Source organism: Eucalyptus grandis, chromosome 8 (genome assembly GCF_016545825.1).
Source record: "Eucalyptus grandis isolate ANBG69807.140 chromosome 8, ASM1654582v1, whole genome shotgun sequence".
Lineage (NCBI taxonomy): Eukaryota > Viridiplantae > Streptophyta > Magnoliopsida > Myrtales > Myrtaceae > Eucalyptus > Eucalyptus grandis.
The window spans coordinates 8,294,088-8,320,771 of NC_052619.1; the positions used below are offsets into that span (position 1 = coordinate 8,294,088).

The window sequence follows — 26,684 nt, forward strand, 5'->3', positions numbered from 1 at the left end:
TTGTCAATCATGGAATAAACAAGCGCTTTTACACTATGCTTTATTCACGATCTCCTGAAGAGTGATTCATGCTTCGTTAGGTGATCAAGTAGGGATAATAAATTTTAGACGTTAATTTGAATTATGCTTACTTTTATCTACCAAAAGAGAAATAGTATCTAGAAACACTTCCTGAAAAGATTCAATTACGAATTGTTGATGGGTTGGCCAAATTTGGAAATGTCCCCGTCCCTTGGGCTTTTAAAGCTCAGCATCTGTTTTAATTTTAATTATATATATACTCTAACTGAACCCCACGCTAAAACTAAATGTCCTCATCCTACCCGATTTGTTTACTACTGGGCCGCGTGCCAGTGTACAGCGTCCGTTTCGCATCGAAGATCAAGATTTTCACCTTCTGCTCGTTCCTTGCATCCAAAACAATCCTCAATTCCAACTTGGACGGACTGGTCGTCGCAAGTAAAATCCACCAACAGGATAAAAAATTCAATTAGGCTCACATGTACCGAGATCATTTGAGAAATTTTCATCCCTTGCTCAGGCTGAATTTTTCAATCGGGTTCAACATGCATCGTCATCATTTAAGAATATTTCATCCTGTTGTTCCCTCCAAGGCCGAATTATTATGGAAAAGTGCTATACACACAATTCACGGCCAGAATGCTTAGATCCTTGTCTCGGCCCACTTTTGGTCGGACCCGTTCGCGAGGCACCAAGGTTTGTTTCCTTCTTTATGGATTTCTTTAGGGGAGAACAATGTGCAGAATCGATGTTCGCAAACACAAGGGGCCATCACAGGAGACTGCGCAAGTCTCGGACAATGCCATGAAGATTTTGGAGTACAGTGGCAAAAGACTCACCAACTTGCATTGTTCGGCTGATTCGGGATAGGATATTATTTTTCAATAGCACATTAGAAACAAACCATTACACGTTCCCCATGAGAAAAGAGTAAGAGGCAGTATTTATTTCTCGCGAGTCCATGAATTGTGGTAAAAGCTTAGCACGACTCGTTGTCTACATCTTCGAGTGACCAACCCGTACCTGAACACGATGCCAGGAAGTGTTTAGTATCCCTCTCAAGTTCCATATGGTCTCCACGTTTTCTGGCTGGACATTAGCTGCAGTGTCAACCTGAAATAACGATAAGAGATGCATCAAGACATGTGAGTCAATCAGCAAGACCATCAAAGAGGAGAATGATTGATACTCAGGCTTATATCAGACTAATGAGCCCGCTTAGTCAAATTCATGATTTAAAGGACCAAAATGAGCTATTGCCTCCTGATGAGTAGCTTTGCCTGCATTGCTAGGTAAATAATGCACTTAATACCAATCACACAAATAAAAAAGAAACAACCTAATGCTTACAAGCAAATAGGACCATGAGAAAAGCAGTGCCTGAAACAAACAGCATGTCAAAGTATCTCTGCATTTTAGCTTATCTAAAGCAAGATTAAACAACTATCTGCCACCACAATATTGTGAGTACAGTGCAACAAGTAGTAATAGCCAGAAGATCATTCATACTTTGAGATTTACCCATCATAATAGCTATTACGAGGCTTTGACAATGATAACAGGGGAGCTGCAAGCTTTGTGTTAAAAAGTCCAACCCAAAAGCTTAAGCTAGCAAGTGGAGAGAGACCACATGAATATATAGAGCATTTAGGATTGTTTGTCAGACTATGTGGGATAATACTTCAACACCAAACTCACATGCATGCCTAATTATGAGCAGCAAGTGAAATTTGGACTACGCACATTCACGTGGAATTTTGGCCACGCACATTCGCAAAAGGGATAGGACTAACTCTGATACCATGTTAGAAAGTCTCAAACCCAAAAGCTTAAGTTATTAGGTGGAGAGATAATACATGAATACATAGAACATTTAAGACCCGTTGTCAAGTAATGTGAGACAATATTTTGACACTTTCTCACATCAAGGAAAACATACCGCTTTTGCAACAATCTCAGTATCGTGAGGAATATCAACTGTAGCTTCAAAAAGCACCCATGCCCACTTGTCACTGCAAATATCACTAGAATCGTAGGGAATGCCATCCTTTTGATATCTAGAAGCCTCCACCCAATTCTTGCCACCATCGATGGAGATGTCAACTCTCTCAATTCCGCGGCCACCTCCTGATGTTGCATATCCACTAACCTTTACCTGCATCATGATTTATCCTTCTTTCATGTGAATAATTTCAACAAATTAGGAAGTCCCTTGAATAGCATCAAAGGACATCAACATTGACTTGGGAGCATCAAGAGTTCGAGAAATGTTTATTAACCTTAGAGGTGAAACCAAAGGATTTGGGGATTAGTGGATGGCCAATCATGGCGAATATTGACTAACCCTATGCTGGGTAGGGATCAGATCCATATTTCCCACAATTTTCACTTTTGTTTTCATTTTGGGTAAAAAGCCACTAAACTTTTTATTGTAACATAGAAAACCCCAAACTTGTACCTATGTGGCATATTTGCCCTCCACTAAGGTCTCGTTAGATGACTTTTCCAGCTAAAAACTGGCATTTTTATTTCACCTAACCCCAGTGGGCACCATGACAACAATGTTTGCTTTCTGACATCCATAAAGATATGTTTTTAGTGGAGGATAAACGCCTCACATAAGTACCAAGTTTGGGATTTTTGATGTCATGGAAAAAAGTCTAAAGAAAATGTGTACACAGTAGGCATAGTTTAGGGCTTTTGGTGGCTTTTGCTCTTTTATTTTACTTGAAGCCCCAATATTTGCTTTTCAAAAACACTCTGCAAGTTTATATGAGAAACCTTTGATTATTTTATAGGAAATCCTTTATGACTGCATGAACTCTCTAGCCGCTATTATCCCTGTGCCATGAAACAACTTAGAAATCCAAATGCAGCGATATCAACAAACTTCCCACCTAAGAGTCCCAAGACTAATAAATATAGGAAATGGAGAAAGGTTCACACTAATATCAAAATCAAATCTAGCACATGGATAGAACTGAGACGAGCCCTTATTCTTTTGGAAGATTAACAAAAGTACAGGTGCACGGCAGACCACCATAGATTCATATAGTATGTGAACCAACAGAATTCTGTGCATGCCACAATTTACTGACTAATAAACTGTGATGTCTGTGCAAGTAAAACTGTTGATAACAATCGAACCTTTCCAGGTTGAATTGCATTCACATCCTCCAAGGAGCATATTGCACACTGCCAACACAAAATCAAGCAATCAGTGCAACAATATGACACCAAAACAAAAGGTAATAATCCACCATAGTTCAATGAAGGTAAAGTTCCATCATCCTGCACTAAATCTATCTCTCCGAGATTAGTCCTTATAGAACAAGAGAAACAAACAGAATGCAACATTGTTTTTGAGTGTTCGACAGTAACATAAATTTTCTGGCACGATGCAAAATAAAAACTGAATGAGGTGTCCATCTTCAAAGCAAGACAAAGGTAGCTGTGCAATAATGGAGATTTGACATTTTCCCAGGCGCGAGTTAATTCATATAGACATTACCTGAACAGGGAAATCCATCTGAGGCTTCCTTGTTGACCAATCAATATTATCCCAATTTACTGTAGGTGGAAACATCTTATAATCCTTTTGCATGAAAAAGCCCTGCAAGACAACAATCGTTTACCCAAATAATATGGAAGACAAGATTGAGCTGTACAAACTTTCACAAAAAATAACTTTGTCTGACCTGGCACTCTTCAGAAATTACGTTGATGGAGTCTAGCCATTTAACAGAGCGGGCACCTATAACACCCGGGACAACCACCCGCAATGGGTAACCATGATCCCTGTTAAGAGTCTTTGGCAGAATAGGAAAAACTATCAATCCTAGACAAACTCCTACAGGGTTGATATCTTAACAATATGAGCAGAAGCAACAGAGAAAGTGATTTTAGCAAAGAAGACAATATGCAAATGAAACAGAAGCATAATCAATTATTTTGTGATATAACACTGTGATGGAAATTACCATATATGTTTCCATAAAGACAAGTTCACTAACCTCACCATTCATCTCATAAGCAAGTAAAACATCAGCATCAGGGTTAGTAGCCTGGCTTAATGGGATTGATGCTTTGTAGGGACCTCCATTCTCCTCCTAAAGGTTTTCATTACAGAGAAATTTGGTATTTAGAAGTTCCAAACAGCGATTGCAATTTGTAAATAATTCCACACAAAACAGCAAATTAAGAAGCTGCTCCAAGAGATCATTACTTCCTTCTAAATAAAGCACACCACATGCGCCGAAAAATCCTCAGGCAGAAATCCAAGAAAATCATAAGCAAACTGTGGAAACATTCTTCTGCATATAGAACACAGCCATAATTACGAAATTCTTTTTCAATCTTGCAAACTGAAAAAAGATCAGGTGAAAAAAAATAAAAACACCATTTTAAAGCTTCCAATAACACATTAAAGTGAGTCAGAAAAGAACACCCTCCTAATGAACGCATTTTTTTTTTATCTTGACACAAAACAACTGCCAAGAATAACTTGAACCTTTACCTTACATCTGTCAACGCTTACAAATTCAACATGTTTTCCACCTGATCTAGTCACACTTGTCAACTTAGGTACTCCAACAAGCTCAAGAACATCAGCTAACTTGGCACCACCCCACACAGCTGGAAAAATCAGGATAATTATTAGTTTCAAACTAAAGAAAAAAGAAAAAGAAAAAGAAAAAACTGACCAGAATTTGGGTCAAAATAAGGATGGAGAACTGCTAAAATATTTGTGAACTCTTAAGAGAATAAGGTGTCCAGAATCCATACTGCCCTTTGACATACATAGGCCAAAGAGAAACTTTTCTTTCCCCATTTGTGATAGAATTAACAGAACATCTAGATGCAATGAGTTTGTATTTTGACCAAAAAAGAGAAAACTTTTTAACTTGGGTCCTCAAGCACAGTCCTATGCAAAATGGACATCACGATATCAAGACAAGGGATATTTTGTTTTGGCTAGAATCAAGAAGCAGGATAAAGCAGTATGATTTAACAGGGAAATGTTCTTATAAGGAAGCCACTCTTTGCATGGACTTACCAACAAAAGGAAAATCGTAAAATTGAACTCACTGTTGCCGTGAATATGCGAGCAAAATTAAAGATTCAGGTGACAATGAGGAACTAGAAGAAGAAAAAGATGCTGAGAGCCCACGGTTTTCTCCAATCATATTATCATTTTTGTGACTCAATTATAAAGCCTTTAGGCAGCATATATAAGATAACTGAGCAATATGTTATCATGTCAAGTTCAATGAATTTAAGTGCCATTTTCCCTGATAAGAACACTACTTATAAGATAACTGAGCAAAATGTGAGAAAGCAATCAGAACACACCCAATTATATATTTGGACTACCCCAACCCTCATTCTTCACCAAATAAAACCAATTATATGTACTTAAAGCATCAAATGGAGCATCAATAGCCAGAACCCATCCTGAAAATTGATCCCACAATGGGCCTTGCAAACATGCATAGAATTTATCATAATTCAATTTAAAGAATGAAAAGGAGCATGCCTCAAGTTTCGCCCATCAAATTGATGTCCACTGTTTCACATGCTTCCGCAAATTACAAAATCCAGATTCCACGATAAGACACTAAAGTATGCTGGTTACATGAATCATAATGTAGGTAGCTAGCATTGTCAACCAACAGTTAAGTAACACACCATTTCCTAAGGCAGAGATATCCCAGCCAACACCCCTCACTTTTCTGACCTTGCTCATTGCTGTCCTCCTATTGCCTGCACACTTCACAGCTCCCACAAGCCAAAACGGAGAGTCCTCAAACATTTAATCAATCAGAAAACTACTCATGCTCTTAATTAAAGGCACTACAATAGTCTAAGAGACGTGTGCCCAGGAAATATGCAGCGAGCAAGGAAAAATAAACAATACCTGTAAAGTAGCAGTAACATTGTATTTCGGAAGAGCCCTGATAACAGCAGGAATGTCAGTTGTTACCCAGCATTATAAAGAAAAAGAGAAAAACCAACAGAGTATACTAAAAGCACTCGTATGGTCTTTCGACATTATATACCAGCCAAACTTCAAGTGAGCCTACATTTGGCACTCACCATAAATCTCTCATTGATATCTTCTTGGGACTTTCAATCAGCCCATGGATTGTAACATAATAGCTGCTCTGCCAGACAGGTGTGAGATCAGTTGTGGCAAGAAGGCTAAGAGTTTATTGTGTGAATCACCCACAAAAGTATCAACCAATAGCTTCTATTGAATTGAACTAAGGAAACTCAACCTATCAAGGTCATCAACTAGAGGAATGGGTCCGTGATTTCTCTTATAGAACAGATCCACCGGAGTCACGTAAGACGAAACTAGCGCTGTGCGGAGTGGCTCGGCATTGAAAGGCTCCTGCACAGTCCACCATGAAGAACATTAGCACATATTCATCTAATTAGAGTATTATTTTCTTGCAATCTGCAGAAAACTCCCACTGGCTAAATAGATCTCTCTCGAACAACTTGACCGCCATATATAGTCGACCCTGACGGAGAAAACGAATCAAAATAGCACTCAAGCTCCACACTTTCGGGCATTAGAAAACACCAACTTCGATTCTCTAGTCCCGACAATCGCACAACTTAACACGGTTCGAGTAGCAATGCCTAGGAGCCATCGTAGCATAGCAGCTGATCGCGGCTCGAGTAAAAGAAAAGCGTTGGCCGAGTCTCGAATTCACCAAATGAAACGCGGATGAGGAGTCCCGGCCGTGTGGAGACCAGGCATAGAGAGGGGAGTTTCATTAGAAATTCGGAACAAACTCAGAGAATACGGTTGTCAAGGCATACGAAAAGAAAGCTCACATCGATTGACAACCTCAACCAATCCGAAAACTTCCACCTCATACCGGAGCTAGACAAATTATCTATAGCGGATTCCGAGCGAATCTCTCCAGCGTCACCTCAAAACGGACGGAATCAAACTCGCTCCACGTGCACATCGAAGCACGATCCAAAACGACACAACAAAAGGCCACGGGCACAGTTCCGAAACCTCCATGCGTCGGACGCCACCGGATTCTGGCGACCGCACGGTAGCAAAGCAGGCGGAGAATCGGGAAGAGAGAGAGACCTTGGAGTTGATGACGAGGGAGGGGTGTCGAGGAGGCTCCTGCGAGTACTCCGACGGTGCTCTCAGCCCTGGCATTTCTCCTTCTCCTTCTCCTTCTCCTCTCTTTTTCCGGCGATTTCTGACTGCAACCTCAAATTGAAACGGTTCGGCTTTCTCTCTCTCTCTCTCGCGAGAAGGAACAACAGAGTGGCGGAGATGACAGACACGGAGAGGGTGGGTGACGTCTGTATCTCTTCCTTTTGATTTATTTATGAATCTATATTTTTGGTGCTCGATTTTTGTTTCCTAATAGAATGCCGACTCGGATGCCCATTCATCGGGGCCTACGCACCATTTCATGGTGGAGGATGCACCTTTCCTCCGTTTGTCACGCTTGGTAAATAAATAATTTTAAAAAATGTTTTTGTAAAAACAATTATTAACATCCCTTAAAATAATTAATTAATAATAACAACTTACGTCTCGATACTTTTGTGAATAATTCAAATATGATCTGAGACGCAAGGCTTATTAAGAAATTTATTATGGCTTTTAGATTCGATTGCATACATTTTTTTTTTTTTTTATAAATTTGATGTGTTTCGTGATTTTTTTGTGTTTAGGATCTATTCAAGTGTTTGATACAAGGCTTTTATATCCATGAGAAAATAGATTCTCATGCAAATTAGTTAACGAATTTAAATTCGAGTTCTCATATACAATTCAATTTAGATTTTCAATGGAGAGATTTGATTGCTAAGCTATCTAATGATAAAATATAATTTTTCATATTTAAATTTTCATTCGGGGAACTCAATTTTCAAGCTACTCAATAATCGGCACAACATTCTTCATCATGCAATATTATTTTGAGTCGATATAAATTCAGCCGTTTTACCTCCTATTTTTCTTTTTACCTCAAAAGAGAACATTATCATTTCCTACTCATAAACTTAAAGTACTAGTAAGTAAATAAATAATTAATGAACTAAAATAACAAAGTGTTTTTACTGTAATTTTGTCCAGGTTGATTTTATTGTCGCAAAGCAAGTAGAACCACAAACACATCAGGACAACTAGCTTTGGAACTTTCATTCCTTGGCCCCTTTTTCTTTCGTTTTATTCATTTATTTACATTTTTTTGTATGGTCGTGATGGAATTTTATGAACCTTGCTCATGCAGTCCACACTCCGACAAGGAGATGGGCTCCAAACTACGGGCGCCCACAATTTTCTGATAATAAAATAACAACTTTTGCTTTCTTTATTCTCATCTCTTTTTATTTTTATTTTTTTATCTCTTCGTAATTTCTAAACTATTTGGCCTAACTTGCAAATTATTAAATTTGAAGGCCGGACAAAAACGGACAATTTTGCTGCTGTATGGACTGATGTAATTGCCGTTGCCGGGACACGCGTCTTAGAAAAGAGAGGGATGTCACTAGGCAACCACGCATAAGACAGTTCCCGCAACGCAACTTAGAGAAAATTACTTTAGAAGGGACAACCAGTAGTCACAAAACGACCTAAAGTAGCTAGGGCTGGTTTGTCTCATGAAAAAATTTGATGATTTGAACAATATTTTCATAAATCAACAAAAAAACGTTTTCATTATATACTTTTAATAATACCAATGATATGTGTCAAGAAAATATTTTCCTCAAAACGAATGCAGCACAATGCCCTCGGCCATTCCACGTTAGTAAGAACATGGAAGAGGAACTAACCTAATGATGTGGCAACACAACAATGCCACCCATTTGATATTGGGATGCATACAAATAATCAATTAGGTCATCACTTACCAGTAATCAAAATGGAATTTGCAAACGTCTTTCTCATATTTGAGTGCTAGATGCAAAACATTTGTTGACGTTGATATAGCAACTAAAAAGCAAGAAGCGGGGATTACAATCATACATCACCCGAGTTTTTTTAGCTGAACATGTCACTTGATTTGATAGCCTAATCTTTAAGTCGGGAAGGAGCCAAAACATAAATCGGTTAAAATGCAGTAATACCATTTGCGAGAACTTTTCAACAAAGTGACTATTCCAAGTGAAAAGGGGAAAAAACTAGTATCGACCTGCGATCTTGTTGAAATTTCAAATGGTGGGGAAGGAGCACCGACCCTAGATAGGTGACTATTGCCCAAACTACATCAAAAAAGAAGAAAGAGGGCTGCGCAGTGCTGCTTATTATTATTATTATTTTTTTTTTATTGTTTTTCAATAGCTTAAAGACAAGACCCGATGGAAGAGAAACCGCATGTCCTCCCCCCCCCACACTTACTTTTCATGCAAATTTCAGCAAGCTCAACGTGGACGGCTCTTGGGTAGAAGGAAGTGTAGAAGAATCAGGCTGCGCATGACAATATTTCTTAGCTAGAGAAGAGTTTTTTTTTTCAAAAATAGTTATTTTCTATTTCTATTTCGGGAAATAATTTCTGAGTAAAATAAGGTGTTTGGTAACTACACAAAATTTTTACTTCATAAATAGAAAAATAACAGAAATGCGTTTGGTACGAATTTTTTTTTTTTGTATTTATTTGTTTTTTATTTTTGCTCACGGATCGCTGATCTGCCGACGCCGGGTTGCCCGCCGCCCTTGTTGCCGCCGGTTGCCGCTGTTTGCGCACAATTGCCGGCGGCGGCCAATGGGTTGTGCGGTGGCGATCGACGGTGATGGTCGGCGGTCGTGCAGCAGCGGTGGTGAATGGCGACAAGCGGTGGCGATCGATGGCAGTGGTTGGTGGCAATCGGCGGATGGCGGCGACGGTGGCGGACGGAGGTGGCAGCAGCCGGTGGACAGCGAAGGCCGGCCGTAGTGGCCGGCCATGGCGGTGGACGGTGGCTTCCAGCGGTTGGAGGAGGTCGCGGCAAGAGAGAGGAATAAAAGAAAAATAAAAAAAGAAAATTTGCTTATTTCTAAAAATTATTCCCAAAAACAAGAAGCTACATTTTTTTGTTTCTATTCCAAAACTATTCTCGGGAACAAAAAAATAGAGAAATTGTTCCCGGGAACAAAAGTTTTACCAAACGGATTTCTGTTCTTTTTTTTGTTCCGGAGAATAAAAGAACAGAAATTGGGAGAAACATAAATGTTACCATGCAGACCTCATGACGTGCATGACAACGCTTCTTGGTTAGAGAAGAGGTTTTTTTTTTTTTTTTTTTTTTCCAGAAATAGTTCTTTTCTATTTCTATTCCGCGTGGAACAATTTTATGAGTAAACGAAATGCTTTTGGTAACGCAAAGTTTCTTTTTGTATTTATTTATTTTTTATTCTTGTTCACGGATCGCCGACCGCCGACCACCAATCACCGGTTGTCGCCGCCGCCCACGGTCGTCGGCGACCAATGGGTCAGGCGGCGGCATGGCGTGACGGTCGGCGGTCGGCGGTCGGCGATCGTGTAGCGACGGCAACGGTGGACAACGGTGGCGGATAGTGGCAAGCAGGCGGTGACAGCGGAGGCTGGCTAGGGACCGGCTACCAGTCAGCGACCGGCAGCCGGTTGACGACTGGAGGCGGCAGTAGGCGACAGTGGGTGGCGATGGGCGGTGGCAGCGGCCGGTGGTCGGTGGTGGCTTCGAGTGATTGGAGGTGGCCGCGACAAGAGAGAGGAATAAAAGAAAAATAAAAAAAGAAAATTGGCTTATTTCTAAAATTGTTCGAACAAGAAGCAACTTTTTTTTTTGTTTCTCGTTTCTCGCTCCAAATCTATTCCCGAGCTAACTTTCTATTTCAGGGAATAGAAAAACAACTTGACGTTACCAAATGGATTCCTATTCTTTTTTTGTTCCGGGGAACAAAAGAACAGAAATCCGGAAGAACATAAACGTTCTCATGCGGAGCCTTAGTAACCGGAGTTTGTAGAGGCCGCAGGAACGGGGTTGTCGATTGCCCCTTTTTGCAAGAATAGTGCGCCCGTCTTCTACGAGCCAAACCGAAGCCCTACCTCATCGATTGTGCGATTCATTTCAGGAGAAAGCAAAAACCCATGAGCCAAAGCCCATGGGCCCCGCAAAATATGATTGAAAATTGTTGGATGTAATTATAGGCTTATAGCCCGAACGAGAGAAGTGAGTATGAATTATTGCCCACGCGAGGCCAAGTAGCTAAGCTGATTAGGCTTGCCCCAAAGCCCATCGCAGAAAAATCCCTCCCTTCTAAGTGGTTGTGTTATCCCCCTTCGCCTCTTTGGAATATGTTATGTTCTGAGACTCGTCTATCAAGTTCCAAATACTATAATTGTCTTGTGTTATCCCGCATAGTGATGGGAGTTAATATTCTCAAATATTTGGGGTGAAGGTTATGTTTAGTGTGTACCACACTAGAATGATAGACAACATCTTATGAGAAGGGTATGTAGCTTGAAATAATTCTACAGATAGTTCCACTTGCGTATGAAGAAAGGAGAAGACAGATTCGGCCATTTACTACGACTTGAATAGAATCAGATTGTACTATTGAGGATTATCGGCAAAAGAACGCTTCAAGTGCCATAACTTTGGCCAAATGGACACTTAAGTGCCATAACTTACGAAAGATACACTTAAGTGCCAAATTCGAAAAAAAACGAATCACTTGAGTGCTACTCCGGCCAAAGTCCGGCCAAAACGCCAACGTGGCGTTTTCGGTGAAGCGCGCCCAAACGACGACGCCGTTTTGCACGCCGACGTGGCAAAACGGCGTCGTTTTGGGGCCGACGTGGTAAAAAGAAAATTAAAAATTAATTAAATTAAATTTAGTTAAAATATTTAAAAATAATAATTTAAAAATTAAATTTATTTTAAATAATTTAAAAAATAATAATTTAAAAAACTTTAAAAAACTTTAAAATTTAAAAAAATTTTAAAAAAAAAAAAAAAGGAATGGGGAGGCAGCCGAGGATCAGCCCTCGCCGCCGCCGGAAGGGCCGGCGACGGCGGGGGGAGGGTCGGCCGGGTCGCGGGCCCCGGCGGGGCCGGCGACCCGGCCGATCGACGGCGAGGGTCGCAGCCCTCGCCCGATCCGACGAGGGTTGGCGGCCTCGCCCGGCCGGGCCAAGGGCCGCCGCCGAGGATCGCCCTCGCCCGCCTCCCCCCGTTCCTTTTTTTTTTTTTTTTTTTTTTTTTAATTTTTAAAAGTTTTTAAAAGTTTTTTAAAATTTTAAATGATTATTTTTTAAAATATTTTAACTAAATTTTATTTTAAATTAAATTTAATTAATTTTTTATATATTTTTTCCACGTTAGCCGAAACAACGCCGTTTTGGCCACGTCAACGTGCAAAACGGCGCCGTTTGGCCACGCTTCTCCGAAAAAACGCCACGTTGGCGTTTTGGCCGCATTTTTGGCCGGATTGGCACTCAAGTGATCCCTTTTACTCCGATTTTGGCACTTAAGTGTACCTTTCGTAAGTTATGGCACTTAAGTGTCCCTTTGTCCAAAGTTATGGCACTTGAGGGGTCCGCGAGTCGAGGATTATCCATGACTAAGGGGATAGCAAGAGGACTTGCCTAGCCTAGCCTAGCACTCGTCTTCATCATCTAGATTGACATCGATTGATGCAAGTTTTGTACAAATAGTATTAAACTCATTTAAGTGCGAAGAATATGAATCACCTTCACTCATCCGAAAATTGTAGAGTCGCCTCCGTAGAAATAGCCTATTCACAAACAATTTGTTCTGATAAATGTTTTCCATTTTCGTCTACTCCCCTATGCAACGAAGACTTCACCAATAGATTAATGGCATAGTTCCATTTTTCCAATCAATTAATCAAGTGATCTCATTCAATAAATGCCTAATATGTCTTTCTGATCTCACATCACTCATGCATGGGCTATTTGCGTCAGTAAAATATTAAATTCTCAAAATGGTCTGGAATATCATCAAAATATTACATTTTGATACGCCATTTTGATGATCTCCGCAGCTCATGGTCTGACCATAAAATCGAATTGATTACTTTCACACATAGGAGCAAAGTAAAGAATAAGATGCATCGGTGAGATTGTTATATTTAATGATTCGATAGATTTCACAAGTAAAGAACTTCATTAAGTTACTTTTCTAAACGAAATTTAGTTTTCTATCACAATTATTCTACTTTCTCCCGTCTCACGGTCAAAAAGTCGCACAAGCAAAGAATTAAACAAAGCTTGTTGGAGACAGGAGAGGCCATACCAAGAAAAGCATTAAAACGATATGTTCCAACAAATAAATTTAATCCAAGCAAACAAGCCAGCATACACACGCAGGCTTGCTCGAAACAAACACATTGATCAGGCATGGCTGCTTCCAACACGATAACATACACGTGGGCTGCTGAAGCCGCCGCCGAGATCGTGTCCCAGAAATTAGAGATGTTGCTCTCTCACCCGGTGTGCCTAAGGTGCTCATTGACAGAACCGCTCGCGAAGGAGGCCAGGGAGAAGCTGGCCATGATCCAAGAGTTCTTTTCCACGCGAGACAGCTTGTCCCCGAGCACCATGAGGTGGTTGGGGCGGCTCCTCCAAGCCATGTACGACGCCGAGGAATTCATCGACAAATTCCACCTCAGAGAGGCCCGCGGAAGGCACAAGGCCCTGCACATTGCCACGAGGCCGCCCACCGCGCTCATCTCCAGGTGCAAGCTGCGGAGGGACCTGTCCAATCTGGTGAATAAGATGCGGGAGTTGTGTCAAGATCAGTGCTTCACAGGCAAGGAGGCCAAGGGCAAGACGAGGAAGGCCTCCTCTGCTAGTGTTCCTGGGAAAGACGAGAAACAGGAAAGGCTGACTAGTTTATGGGATTGGCAAGCGTCGATTAACTCCTTATGGCGGGAGAAAAAGGAGGAAATAAAGGAGAGGATTGGGGAGGGACCGAAATCGGGGAATCTCGGTTGGACTTTAATTAGGGGTGAGCCAGGTGCCGGCAAGACGTCCGTCGCGAGATGGGTCTACAGGGAAGCGATGTACCTGGGCTTCAAGTGGCGTGCTTGGGTCCACCTCTCGCCCAGCATGGACATGCAGGAGTTCTTGTTCGAGGTACTGAAGCAAATTAGGAAGCTGGCGAGGGAGCTGAAGGACATGAACTTGCAGGAGATGACGGAAATCCACCCCCATGACTTGGCCAAGTGGAAGAAGTTCCTCATCGTGTTGGATGGCGTGCACACGTCCAACGTGCAACTCTTGGGAGGGTTAGCGAGAATCCTGCGTCATGGGCAGGGCCACATAATCATCACGACTCAAGACGACCTCATAGCCAATACCATGGGCGGTTTCGAAAAGCCGATCGAGCCGAAAAAATTGAACCAAAAAGAAAGCCGGGAAATGCTCTCCCTGAAGTTGCGTGGAGTGCCCGACGTTCAGAAGCTCTCGAATGAGGAGGAGGCTATCCTAGAAACGTGTCAGGGCTCGCTGCTCCGTATATCCTTAATTCTCGGATTTCTGCCACATGCTGGAAAGCAGGAACGCGCGGCGTTGGCGAAAGATGGTTCTAAGATGTCATTATTAGATCTCCTGAAGTTGAGTTACCAGAAATTGCCGGCCCCTCTGAAACCGTGTTTCATCTACATGGTTTTGTTCCCCCGAGCAACCCCGATTCGAACGAGAAAGCTAGTGCGGCTGTGGTTGGCCGAGGGCTTATTGGATATGCATTGTTGTGGCGGAGAATGGAAAACGACAAGGGCGCCTGAGGATGTGGGAGAGACTTTCATTCTGGAGCTCGCGGAAAGGAACATGATCGATGTGGCGAGCTGGAGGGCAGATGGATCCCCCAAAACTTGCCACATGCTCAACTCTCTGTATGACGTGATCCACCCGATCGCGATGGACACAGGGTTCCTCTACGTGCATGACGCTAGGAAGTCGAAAGACGAGAACGACCGCTACCCAACTGGCCAGCAACAAGAGCTCCTGGCACAACCACGAGAAACCAAGGTCCGGTGGCTTGCAGAGCACACAAACATAGTCAGAGACAGCCGCAGCGGCAGCTACCCTGATTTGAACCTCCGCTACGTCCGCTCGTTTCTGTCGTTCTTCATGAGGAGAGGCATGCTCACCAAGGATATCAGCACGTTCCTTAGGAAGATGACTTCCAAGACTGCCTATAGATTGCTGAGGGTACTTGACTTGGAAGGTGTGTATAAGCCATCCTTGCATGGTGTGCTCCATAAGCTGGTGCTCTTAAAGTACCTAGGTTTGAGATCCACGGCGTTGCCCTCAATCCCAAGAGCAGTTGCGGATCTGCAATACCTTGAGACTCTTGACATAAAGGACACCTACATCACTTCCCTGCCGAATTCCTTCTGGATGGCAAGGAACTTGAGGCACCTGCATCTAAACTGGTTCTACATCAACCTGAAGACCATCTTCAAGGCTCGCAGCAACAATGTCATGGCCTTGAGTAGACTCCAAACCTTAAGCGGGCTGGTTATGGGTGAAGTCAAGGAGAACTCCGTCCAGATGGAGAGCTTGACCAAGCTGAAGCTTTTCTTGCACCAATTGGATAGGGATACCTCAGGCTCTGCTGGAAAAGCAGTGGCCGATTGGATTAGCTCTAGGCTCCCCAATCTCCGGTCCTTGACCTTTGGGGTGACCAAAAAAGCCCAGCCTGCGAAAGAAGCCAAGAAGAAAACATCGCAGATAGGTCTGTTACCGGAATTGGCGTTGGCAGGACATCGCGAACTGTTTGCGCTCTACTTGCTAGGCCAACTCAAAGAACCCAACTGGAAACAGCTCTTGCCAGTCTCGCTCCAGGTTTTGACTCTGTCGGGCTCGAAATTGGAGGCAGACATGATGGCCGAGTTGGGTGGTCTCCTGAAACACCTGAGGACGTTCAGGCTGTTGGGCAATTCTTTCCTGGGCACTAGTCTGAAGTTCGCCAGAGATGGGTTTCCGAGCCTCTTGATCTTGAAGATTTGGAAGCTGCCTTGCCTTCGGGAGGTGATTGTTGAACAAGGAGCAATGCCACATCTCAGACTACTCGAGCTTAGGCACCTAAAGAGCTTGACAACTGTTGAAGATATCGAGGAGTGCAAGGAATTGGAGAATATAGATGTCACATCCGAAAGCGACACTCTTGTTAAAGAACTTAGGGGCAAAATAGGAGTGAAGACGAATCTGAATTTTGAAGAAGACATCGAGAGGTCGGAAGACGGTGACGACAGGTATGGGAAAATAGTAAATTTCAAACATGTTCTTTATGCATGACGATGAAAACGTTTTTATAGATTGATAATTTCAATAATTACTTATTAGTTATTAAAAAGAACGATAAAAATCAGGAACAAAGAAGGAGATGATGTATCCGCACGTTGAAAAGGACGCTAAGAGGCCCAAATCTGCGGAACATGTTCTTTACACAAAGTGATGAAAATGTTTTATGGATTTGATAATTTCTCATTAGGGATTAAAAGCCACGATTATGATTTTTATCTGATAAGAATTGCGTTTTCTCATTTCATCAAACCAAGTCAATACATATTAAGAAACTATGAAGGCTACAGTGAATCCTACTAAATAACACAAAATCACAAGGCCAATATCATTTAACCTTTGTGAAATCTAATGTTGGATTCACAAGTAAGCTGTGGAACCAACCTTAATCCTCGTAGCCTACGCATGTTGAGTGTGCCTTTCACCTAGCTCACATACAAGACGATGAAGAAGAGATAAAAGAGATTTTTTTTTTTACACTGGTTAAGACCTATCGTTCAAGAAAATAAGCTTGTCATATAGGAACAAGGTCACTTTATTTTCACCATCATGAGTACTATTACTGCATCTGTATGCACACGTGTGTGTAGCTAACTTATTTAGTGGTTTCTCGTTTCCTACAGTGATGATGATAACAAGGCAACGGCTCCTTCTTGAATACAAGCTACTACAACGATTTTCGGAGCTGAACATATGTATATGTCCCACCTTCCCACCCCTTAATCCCTCCTCCTCCCTCTCTCTCTCTCTCTCTCTCTCTCTCTCTCAGTGTGCCAATAAACAATTTCATATACCAGTCATATTATATGATGAATTGACACGATTCCATTCACTTTATCCATGTTGATACCTGAATTTTGCTAGCAACGAGTGCGAGAATAAAAATAAGAATAACAAGAATAATAAAAAAATTTGTTGTAGGCCCCAACTAGTAAGATACACGCTTTCTTTCCCAAAGAAAATGAAAAGAGTTCTAGATTCTTCTTCTCGCTGGTGGCCTCTCACGGCCTCTCTAGCTTCCCGGCCAGTCGCCAGCTCCGCCTACCGGCCTTCCATCTCCGATCACGGAAGACGCGCCAAGCTCGAACGTGGAATCCCCTGGATTTCTCTCTCGCTTGAGGTAACATCTTTGTCGATTCGAGTGTTCAGACGTCTCCGCCCGCTTGCATCAGCTTCTCCAACGGCCAACCCGTAGCCCGAACTGAATCATCTCCTATTGCTATGGTAAACAACATCAAGAGTTGCGCGAATAGGCCAGTGGATTCATCGGCGTAAATGCTTCTTTGAGATCGGATACAGAAGCTCGAGGCCTACAACTAAGGGTGCGTTTGTTTATGTTTCCGTTCAAAAATTATTCCTAACAAAATAAAAATTATTTATGTTCCAGGGAACAATTTTTGACTAGAAAGATACGTTTGGTAAACATGTTCTAGGAATAAAAAATGAATAGAAACACGTTTGGTAAATTTATAATCTTTTTTGTTTCTTTTAATTTTTTAATATTTTTATTTTATTTTTCCTTTTTTCTTTCTTTTTCTTTTTTCTTCTTTTTGGTCGATCGCCGGCCTCGGCCATGGCGGTGACCGCCGACGAGGGCCGGCGGCCTCGCCTTGGCCGGGCGAGCCCAAGCTCGCCGAGCCTCGCCAGGGCCGGCGACGCCGGCCTCGCCGGGGGCCGGCGACCCTCCGGCGAGGTCGTTGGCCATGGTTGAGGCCGGCGACCGGCCAAAGAAAAAAATAAGAAAAAAAGAAGAAGAAAAAAAGAGAAGAAAAGAAATGAGAGAGAAAATTTATTCTTCAAAAGTGTTTCTGGAACAACTTTTTTTTTTGTTTCTTATTTCTGTTCTAATTTTATTCTTGGTACAAAAAAACAAATTTTGAACAAAAACGCAAATAAACGCATTTCGTTCTTTTTTTTTTATTTTAGGGAACAAAAAAAAAATAAATCTGTTCATAAAAAAAAAAGAAACACAAACATGCAGGCCCTAAGTGTCCCATCGTCCCTAGTTGTCGAATTGTGAAGAGGCTCATATCGCTGATTTTGACAATCAACTCCGGCTCTATTTCAATAGCTGTGATATGCTCTGCATCTTAAACGTGGAGAGAGAAGAATAGAGAAATCTTCATAGAGGGCCAGTTCCATAGGACGCTAAGGCGACAATGGAATTCGTCAATCAATAGTCACACTTATCAGGTCGTTTCTTTCCCAATTACGCTCATGTATCAGATTTCGAATTCATTTTCAAATTTGTCTCTTGCCCTACGCTCTGTTTTGGTGTCTTTCCATTGTAGACGCTGAACCACCCCGCTATTTCCTCAAACAAGTATTTCTTCGGTCCATGAGGTTGTTGGTCCTGATTGGTTCGAGATTAGTGGTTTGAGTTCAATCCAGTGGCGTTGGAGTATGGGAGGCCCTGTTGTGAAAAAGCGAAAAATCAAATAATAAATAGATAGAGCAAGAAAATAAATCGAATATCGGATTTACGTAATTCGGTCATATGAGAAGAGTAGCAACGAATTTTACTATGGATTAAGTGATACACAAAAATTATAATAACTTGAGTCACTCAAACACTAATAGTATTTCCTAAGCCTCAATTATACCAAATAACTCACGCAGTGTTTAATCCTAAAATTTCTCATGAAATAATCTCAATCTTGTGGAAAAATTATATACAAATTCTTGTTACAATACTTTAATTGGCTTGAACACTAATTCTTGACGGATATAATTGCCCGAACGAAACCAATGGGCAAGCACTCTGTGAAAACGGCGCTTCAAGAAACCTTCGCCACGTCAACCAGCGTTCATAGAACAAACGTTGAGAATTGACATATAAGCCACCGCTAGAGGAGTCCAAAATTAGACCGGTCAAAAAAGAAGTCCACGCGTGAAGGAAACCGAATCGAGCTGGGATTCGGTCAACAAAGTCAACATTTGGACTTTCCCCTTTTTTTTTCGTCTTTTATTTCTCTGAAATACGGTGGCCATATATCTCGCGGCCAAAGTCCAATATTGCACTTTCCTTTTCTGTCCTCTCCTATGGTCAAAGTCCAACGCTCCTTTGGACTTTACAACACGACTTCACCAATGAAGTAAATTTCATATTCTGAGATTTGGTTGTTCTAAACCTTATCCACAATTCATTTTGGATTGAGTTCGTTCAATGGCTCAAACTCGAGATATATGTTAATAGGTGCAATAAGTTAGATGATGTGCAATAGTTGTTTGGTAAAATTATCCAAGAGAATGATCAGTGACGGTGCATTGCAAAATTCGATTATGCTCAGCCAGGAACTGTAGGATGTACTTATCTCGATTAGAGGAATTACGATTCCAACGAATAATCTAAGTCAAACATCTCCTTTTATATATGATCATGCGCCATGTCGCTTCGTGTTCAGTTTTTGTACTCATATTCTCGCTTGTCAATGTTTCCTGTTCAGAGTACCTCGCTCCCACCTTTTGCTTCTCTACCACAGAGACATTCCTTGTTTCAATCAGTAGCCCGGAGTTGTTTGTTAAGTTGAGTAAGACAGAGTTGCTCTCCTTAGTTATTCAAAGTCGCCACTCGTCATCCAAATGAAGTTCATAAATAATCCACGCATTTTTAAGAGATTGTGACATTCTGGTTGTGTATCCTGAAGCGGGACTTTAAAAGTCTGAGTTAAATATCTTGGCGAAGTTAATTTTTGAGGAGCAAGGCCCATGCAAGTGGGGTTACACTCTTGGCTGGCTTCTCTTCAGTGGGTATCATAGAATTTCACCTAGAGGCCTGGAACAAGGGCACGTGCCTACGATGTCATCTCCATTGCCGGCTCAACATGCTGGATTAAGGGCTATACCTGCAATTCATATTCACTACATGCTGATTTCTTGGCTATGAGTGTTGCACATATTTAGAGTATGCTGATTTCTGGGCTATGAGTGCTGCACATGGTATGAATATGCTGGCTTCAGGGCCATACGTGCTATTTTATGTTCACAATATTCTGAATTCAAAGCTATAGGCGCTGTATTTACTTAGAACTTGCGGGATTCATGATTAGAGATGCTGTCCATGCTTAAAACTTGGCAAATTCTTGATTATAAGTGTTGTTCATGCCTTGAATGAGCCGTATTCATGATTATATGAGCTGCCCATGGTTGAATTTGTTTGATATATGTTCATGTTTGTTGTCCACAGCCATTCTGTACAAATAATGAAGGTTTGGTTCCGTCTCGATATTAACTTGATGTGTCATTGTGGGAAAGGGTTATGTGGAATTTATGATGCTCGCCCGTAAGTTGCGTGGACTGCCCGATGGTCAGAACCTCTCGAATGAGGAGAAGGCTATCCTAGAAACGACGAGCAAGCAGCAGCTTTGCCACCTAGTCTCGATCTTGCATACATATTTACTTTCTGAAAATTAAAAACTTACAAATCAGAGTGAAAATTAATCACGTTAAGGAGTCAGCGACCAAGTCATCGAACGAAAAGTTATGAACCACTTTGAGGAGTGGCTAATTGCAGGCAGGTAGAAAATTACTAGCCATTTTGAGGAACTCAAAAGTTCTCCGTCCCAATTTGCCTTAGCTTCAGTGGAATGCCTCTGGTGAACAACCGATACACCCAATTTCATTATTTCTGACTTTACTCCAAGTGCAACACATTTCGAAATAACTCAACCTCACCATCTCAACATGATGACTTTAATTTATTTATCTTACTCAGATAACATTACGTTTAACCAAAAGACACATTCCACCTAAAACTTCTACCCCATGGTCAGTTTGGTAACGTGTGGTGCCCCAGAATTTGGTAGCGGCTCTGCTATGCCGAGATGCGCCATGAGAAGCCAAATGTGGCTGAGAAGCTCTCCCCCTCTGCTCAGGCTCTCAGAGTGTTCGTAGCCTGTGCATTGGCAAGCCGCGTACATCATCATCCTCGCCCAGACCTTGCTGATCACGTTCCACGTTTCGACTGATTTCAGTTGTCCAGCAAGATGGCACGCATCAAACAGCACAGACATGCTTTCAGCTCCACTCATCTTCCACACAGGGATGTCAGCTCTCACTTGGAGCAGAAGATAGCAGACTTCGCACAGATCGCGAGACTCTCTCGACTCGTGCTCCTCGAAGCAGTTGCATAAACGGGAGTGAGCATGTGCCTCTTTCTTGAATAATTTCTGCGCCCACTCGATGACCGATAAGATGTTGACTTTCTTCTTTGGCAGCATCACTAGCTCGTCCTCGAAGAACTTCTGAACTTCAACCAACGTGTCTTGGTATCGGAGCACCCCCATCCCTGTCGCGAACATGGAAGGATGGAATTTTAAAAGATAGAGCATGTACCGTGAGACCAACATACTCATCATGTAGTCTGACCTCGTCCGAGTCCACGCTGTGGCAGTCTTCATAGTGACATAGCTCAGTGGCGATGTGCCATATGATGATGCTCTGGTCAAATTCCTTCTCATCCAAACTCCATTTCAGATGATCACAGTTCGACTTCTTCAGTAGTTCGCTCGCCTCCAGCTTAAGACTCGCCAATGCGCTCTTCAATCCTACTTGCTTTTCCATATAAGTGACCACATCCGTCATTTGTTTGAAGATCAGTTCTTTGATTTCCTCCTTCAACTCTTTGTAATCGATATAGAAGTTCCTTTCCACAACGTCGCCCAACATGGCTAGCCTTGGATAGCGGAAGATGCCCTTTCTCTTCCTCATAGATGATCCCAAGAGGCTGAACTGGGCCACGGAATTTGACCATCTTGACCATCTCAGGCTCCGGCTGAAAGAGAAAAAGGTGATGGCTGATGAAATGGCGGATCCCTTGGGTCTCTGAATGCGCCAGTGTTGGACCCAATCGGATGAAATTGCTAGAATTAGCGAGAAAATCTCTAAAAGTATAGCCCCACTTATCAGCGAGAAAGTTATACATATGTCAACTTTGGAGTAATCCTTCTTATCGTGGAAGGAGAAGAATACCAACATGGCACACGGCAGGAAGAGACTGATGACCCAGCGAATGATGCCCCAGCGACGGTTCAGCAACGGGGCCTTGGTGTAGAGCAGATCGTACATGAACCCGAGCTCGATCTCCACGATTTTGAAAGCCTTCACTGCTTTCATATCTGGGCCCTTGAACATGGGCCGACTGACGCCCAGGTCGACAAAGCTGACGTTCAGGCCCACAAAGAGAAGCTTGAAGATATTGAACAACTCATAGGCTTTGTCCAGAGTCGCTTGAAAGTCCTTCACTGAGTGATCCTCCAGAGCCGGAATCCGCGTGAGCTCGTCGATTCCAACCCGGTAACCCTCCTCTTTCTTCAGAGTGTACCGCGCCACATTCCTGGGGTATACGGAACCGAAATCGGGCCGCGGAAGCATTGAACCTTGAAGTCGACCTTCGCTAGCCAAGTACAAGCACAATGTCCTCTCTGCATATCTGATGAATCCCACCAGGATCATCCCCGCCGCTAATATCCACAGTGTAGACCCCCACAACGCCAAGAAGTAAATGTAAAACGCTAGTCCTACCTGGACGCAAAGCCGCGCCAGTTGCCTCAGCCATAGCTCGTTGTCCTCCAGGGCATACGAGGTGATCGTGTCAGGCCCACCCAAGTGGAGGAGGAGGAACGGCGCCCAGAACGCCATGATCTGGCTCTTCGTATCGATTGTCCCCTTTGTTTCCTTCATGTTGGCCAGGCGGCTCGACATGATGCCGAGCGCAAGAGTCGCGATGGAGTCCGCCGAAAGGTACGTCGTCCAGAGCACGACTTGGATCCAGTTCCTGAAAATGGATTTCCTCCAACTGGCCAGAGTGGCAAGGGTCAATTGGAGGAACAAGCTGAAGAGGACGAGTAACTGCAGCCCCCACTCTTTCCATAGACCATGAGCGTTTGTCAGCGAAAATCCCATGGTTGAACTCGAACAGATGGCACCGACAGACTCAACGATCGGGGCACCCACTTAAAGAGCGGTCAAACTTAAGATTATATATGGAGACTGGAGAGGAAGTAAGGCAAAACAGCATTAGCTTTGAATTTACCTCAGCATTGTCCTTGGAACTGCCATCATTTTATGAGCATTACTTGGGATAGTAATCAAGTTCAGAAGCAATTATTTACACTGCAAAACATTAGAAGGAACAAAAAGGCAGCAACACAATACTCACGGCACTACTTTTTGATGCATAATCAAGAAGCAATCCTCTACATTTGCCCCAGGCAGAAATAAAGTGACAAAATCAGGTTCTGGCATTCGTGCTAGCACAAGTATTGTCTACCATAATTGAGAAGATTGGAACTAGACAGAGAGTTAAAGTTTGGCTTCTCAATCACTGCCCCAAATTGAAATCTAATAAACTTCCCAACAATCATTGTTATTTTCACACTTTGTCTGAAATCCCCACTTTAATATGATTCATGTGAAATTTAAAAATCACCTATTGAGCTTGCTATAACAAGTAAAGTCACAAAAAGGCCAAAAGAGGGTCATAATGCTCCCTCCAATTTCAAGCAATTCCAAAGCATCAAGTTGATTGCTTTGATTCCAGTAGATAAGCATATTACTTTCATTTAAATTACAAAGATCTCTGTGTTTTCCTAAAAAAAATTGGAAGCCAGTAAAATTTTCATTAAGAACGCAATGGCAAGACTTGCAGATCATCAATCTGTGTCGTCACCATATAACATCTCAAGAAATGTGGACAAGGGAGACGAAATGCCAATTTTTTCACTTCATATTAAAGGAGAACGAGAGACATGGGTCAAAACTTTTAAAAGCGATAGAGAGATACACAGAGCCCGGAGGAATTAAAGGCCTCATGGTCAAAGCTGAAAAAAAAAAGAGAGTACAAATGCAGATTTTTGATTGATTCAATCGTACGTAACTTTTTTAAACCGCTGGTATTTTGCTAATCTATACTTTTATGTAAAGCAAAAAGGATCTCTTTAAGAGATCACAATGCTGTTTTTCTCAAAAATATCCTCGATTAGATTTTTTACAGATATTTTATGAATGGGCAAATGCATCAATTAACGGTTCTACTTTATCTCTTATGTGTATTACTTTTAACATTTAAACATTTTGTATCTTATAAACAACCCTACCATAAAAAAAAAAAAAAAAAAGTTTCGAAAGGTTTGTCATTTTCCACAGTATATGCAATTCCTGCATATTGTGTCAATAACTTTTTTGTCATTTTGGATGTCAATTTTTGTATACAGGCATCGCATTTGGATTTTGCTATTACACAATAGGATAACACAATAAAAGAAGCCACTTACACACTACGAAGAAAAGCCAACTTGAGCTGTTCCCGAGCTCACGATTAATTAAACACCTAGATTGGTATTATCAGAAAAATATCTTAATTAATTTCTTTGTAAGAATTAAATCTGTACTTTCTATGGTTGTGCTTTCTCCTGCCTTTTCTTATTTTTGGTTCTCTAATTTCATGTGTTTTTAAAAGTATGCAAAGTTAATTAATCAAAAAGCTAAAAGTAATTTCCTGCAATAACAACCATAGAATCTCAGATATCTTGTTAAGCCATAGAAAGTGAAGGTGATTTCCCCTCTTTTTATCTTTAGTTAAGCATCCCTTAATTAAATTACCGATGGATGATGTGATCATTACACTCAGAAAATTAATGTCTTCATGTGAACATTCCTATAAATAGACAAAATTTACAATTTATCTTCTCTTTTGACACTGGATATATGGATACCCTAAAACCTCATATTTATTATAAGGTTAATATTGATAATGCTAGTACGAGTACCTAGAGGGGGGTGAATAGGTTTATAAAAATTTCTTGAAGATTGCACAATACTTAGACAGATGAAGGATTAAAAAATTAATCGTAAGACTGAGTAAAGGAAAGAGAGAATTAAACACGAGGTTTATAGTGGTTCGGCTTGATTCAAGCCTACGTCCACTTTTCTGCACTGACAGCCGATTGGCTGGATTCCACTATGAACAAAGAGATGTTACAGTGTTGATCTTCCTTGATTTCTTGATGTAGATGATCTACTACACTCGCTCAAGGTATCACCAAGTATAAACACTCTGTGTATACAATTTTGCTCGAACCGTATCGACTAACAATCAAGGTTTTTCAGACTGGAATTTTTCTATCGATCACACACTTAAAACAACTAGAACGTCTTCCTTTTATACTCCTTTATGCCATCATAGCCGTTGGCACTTACCAAAGGAATTCCTCCAATCTACCCGTTGGACGGAATCAATTAAGAAGATCATCCGAGCTATTTAAGGAATCTGATGATAGCCCATCAATGTTGTTCGCCCATACAATCAGGATTTTGGTTTTCAAGAATAGAACATTCCAAGAACGTTTCGTCGAACATTGGATCTTCAATTGATCTTAGATAAGAATCAAAGAATCCGAAATGATTATCCAACCAAGGGATCTTTTCCAGAGGATAGGATCAAATCCTCAACCATATACTTCAGTTTCGGATATCCTTCGCCACTGGATTAGAAAGACTGTCAGTGAGAATAATCTTGAGTCTTGAGTCTTGAGTCTTGAGTCTTGAGACTTGAGATTACAAAGTCTTGAGACTTTAACTATCGATATCCAGACTAGACTGATAGAAATGTTTTGTCAGTTTCAAAATATTCTGGAAAGATTTCTCCAACAAATATTACAAAAAACCTCTGTTTACCGTCTCAACATGGTGCACCCGTGCCACGTTTATTTCAAAATAATTTTTATATAACAAAAAATTTCAAATTGATATACTTGTGCCACATTTACTCTAAAAAAATCATAGATTTATCACAATTTGTGATAAAATATGGCATGAGTATATCAGCTTGGGCAAATGTGGCATGGGTCTACCAATTTAGGATTTTTTTTTATGCAAAAATTAGCTTAGGGTAAATGTAGAACGGGTGTATTTTTTTTTTTTTTTTTGGAGTTTTTGTAACACAAAAAACTAGTTTGGGGCTTAATGCGACACGTTATCCATGATATTACTTTTGAATGCATAACTGTTAGGCGATTCTATGAATTTATCAGAAGGGGAAATAAAACAACAAAATCATATTGAGTATGAACTACTTTAATTGAGAAGGTTTAAATATAGGCTGATAGTTAAAGTTTGATTTCTCAATCATTACTCCAAATTGAAATCCAATGATCTTCACTCTAACCATTATGATTATCACACATTGTCCATCAAGCATCACTAGCATGATTCATGTGGAATATAAAAATCAACTATTTTAATTTGCTATCACAAGTAAAGTCACAAAAAGGTTAAAAGAGGGTGATAAATGCTCACTTCAAATTGAGGCAATTTCAAAGCATCGATCCGATTACTTTAATCCTAGAAGACAAGCATATTATTTCCTTGAACATCGATCTTTGTGTC

At 41.4% G+C, this 26,684-nt stretch overlaps 3 protein-coding genes across 3 annotated transcripts; 1 reads left to right on the plus strand and 2 right to left on the minus strand.

Moving 5' to 3' along the window:
- Positions 1-832: 832 nt before the first annotated feature.
- LOC104422709 (sulfite oxidase) lies at positions 833-7,340 on the minus strand. Its single transcript, XM_010035116.3, has 12 exons — positions 7,136-7,340; positions 6,300-6,415; positions 6,118-6,180; positions 5,939-5,975; positions 5,710-5,791; positions 4,538-4,656; positions 4,035-4,130; positions 3,720-3,830; positions 3,533-3,634; positions 3,169-3,216; positions 1,961-2,176; positions 833-1,134 (listed from the first exon to the last, which is right to left on the minus strand). Exons 1-12 carry the CDS (start codon positions 7,208-7,210, stop codon positions 1,018-1,020), a joined length of 1,182 nt encoding a protein of 393 aa, XP_010033418.1. The 5' UTR covers positions 7,211-7,340; the 3' UTR covers positions 833-1,017.
- Positions 7,341-13,388: 6,048 nt separating this feature from the next.
- Positions 13,389-17,057, plus strand: LOC104423938 (probable disease resistance protein At1g58390). The gene is made up of 2 exons (XM_039299551.1): positions 13,389-16,249; positions 16,922-17,057. Exons 1-2 carry the CDS (start codon positions 13,389-13,391, stop codon positions 16,953-16,955), a joined length of 2,895 nt encoding a protein of 964 aa, XP_039155485.1. The 3' UTR covers positions 16,956-17,057.
- Positions 17,058-21,055: 3,998 nt separating this feature from the next.
- Positions 21,056-23,201, minus strand: LOC104423941. The gene is made up of 2 exons (XM_010036370.2): positions 21,641-23,201; positions 21,056-21,585 (listed from the first exon to the last, which is right to left on the minus strand). The coding sequence occupies exons 1-2, from the start codon at positions 23,199-23,201 to the stop codon at positions 21,056-21,058; spliced, it is 2,091 nt and encodes a 696-aa protein (XP_010034672.2).
- Positions 23,202-26,684: the final 3,483 nt, after the last annotated feature.

Coding starts and splice junctions, on each gene's coding strand:
- LOC104422709 (XM_010035116.3), bottom strand. CDS start 7,210: ATGCCAGGGCTGAGAGCACCGTCGGAGTACTCGCAGGAGCCTCCTCGA. Junction 5,792..5,938: donor ATGTTACTGCTACTTTACAG/GTATTGTTTATT, acceptor GGAGCTGTGAAG/TGTGCAGGCAATAGGAGGAC. Junction 3,831..4,034: donor CTTATGAGATGAATGGTGAG/GTTAGTGAACTT, acceptor ATTCTGCCAAAG/ACTCTTAACAGGGATCATGG.
- LOC104423938 (XM_039299551.1), top strand. CDS start 13,389: ATGGCTGCTTCCAACACGATAACATACACGTGGGCTGCTGAAGCCGCC. Junction 16,250..16,921: donor TCGGAAGACGGTGACGACAG/GTATGGGAAAAT, acceptor CGTTTCCTACAG/TGATGATGATAACAAGGCAA.
- LOC104423941 (XM_010036370.2), bottom strand. CDS start 23,201: ATGGGATTTTCGCTGACAAACGCTCATGGTCTATGGAAAGAGTGGGGG. Junction 21,586..21,640: donor ACTACATGATGAGTATGTTG/GTCTCACGGTAC, acceptor TGTTCGCGACAG/GGATGGGGGTGCTCCGATAC.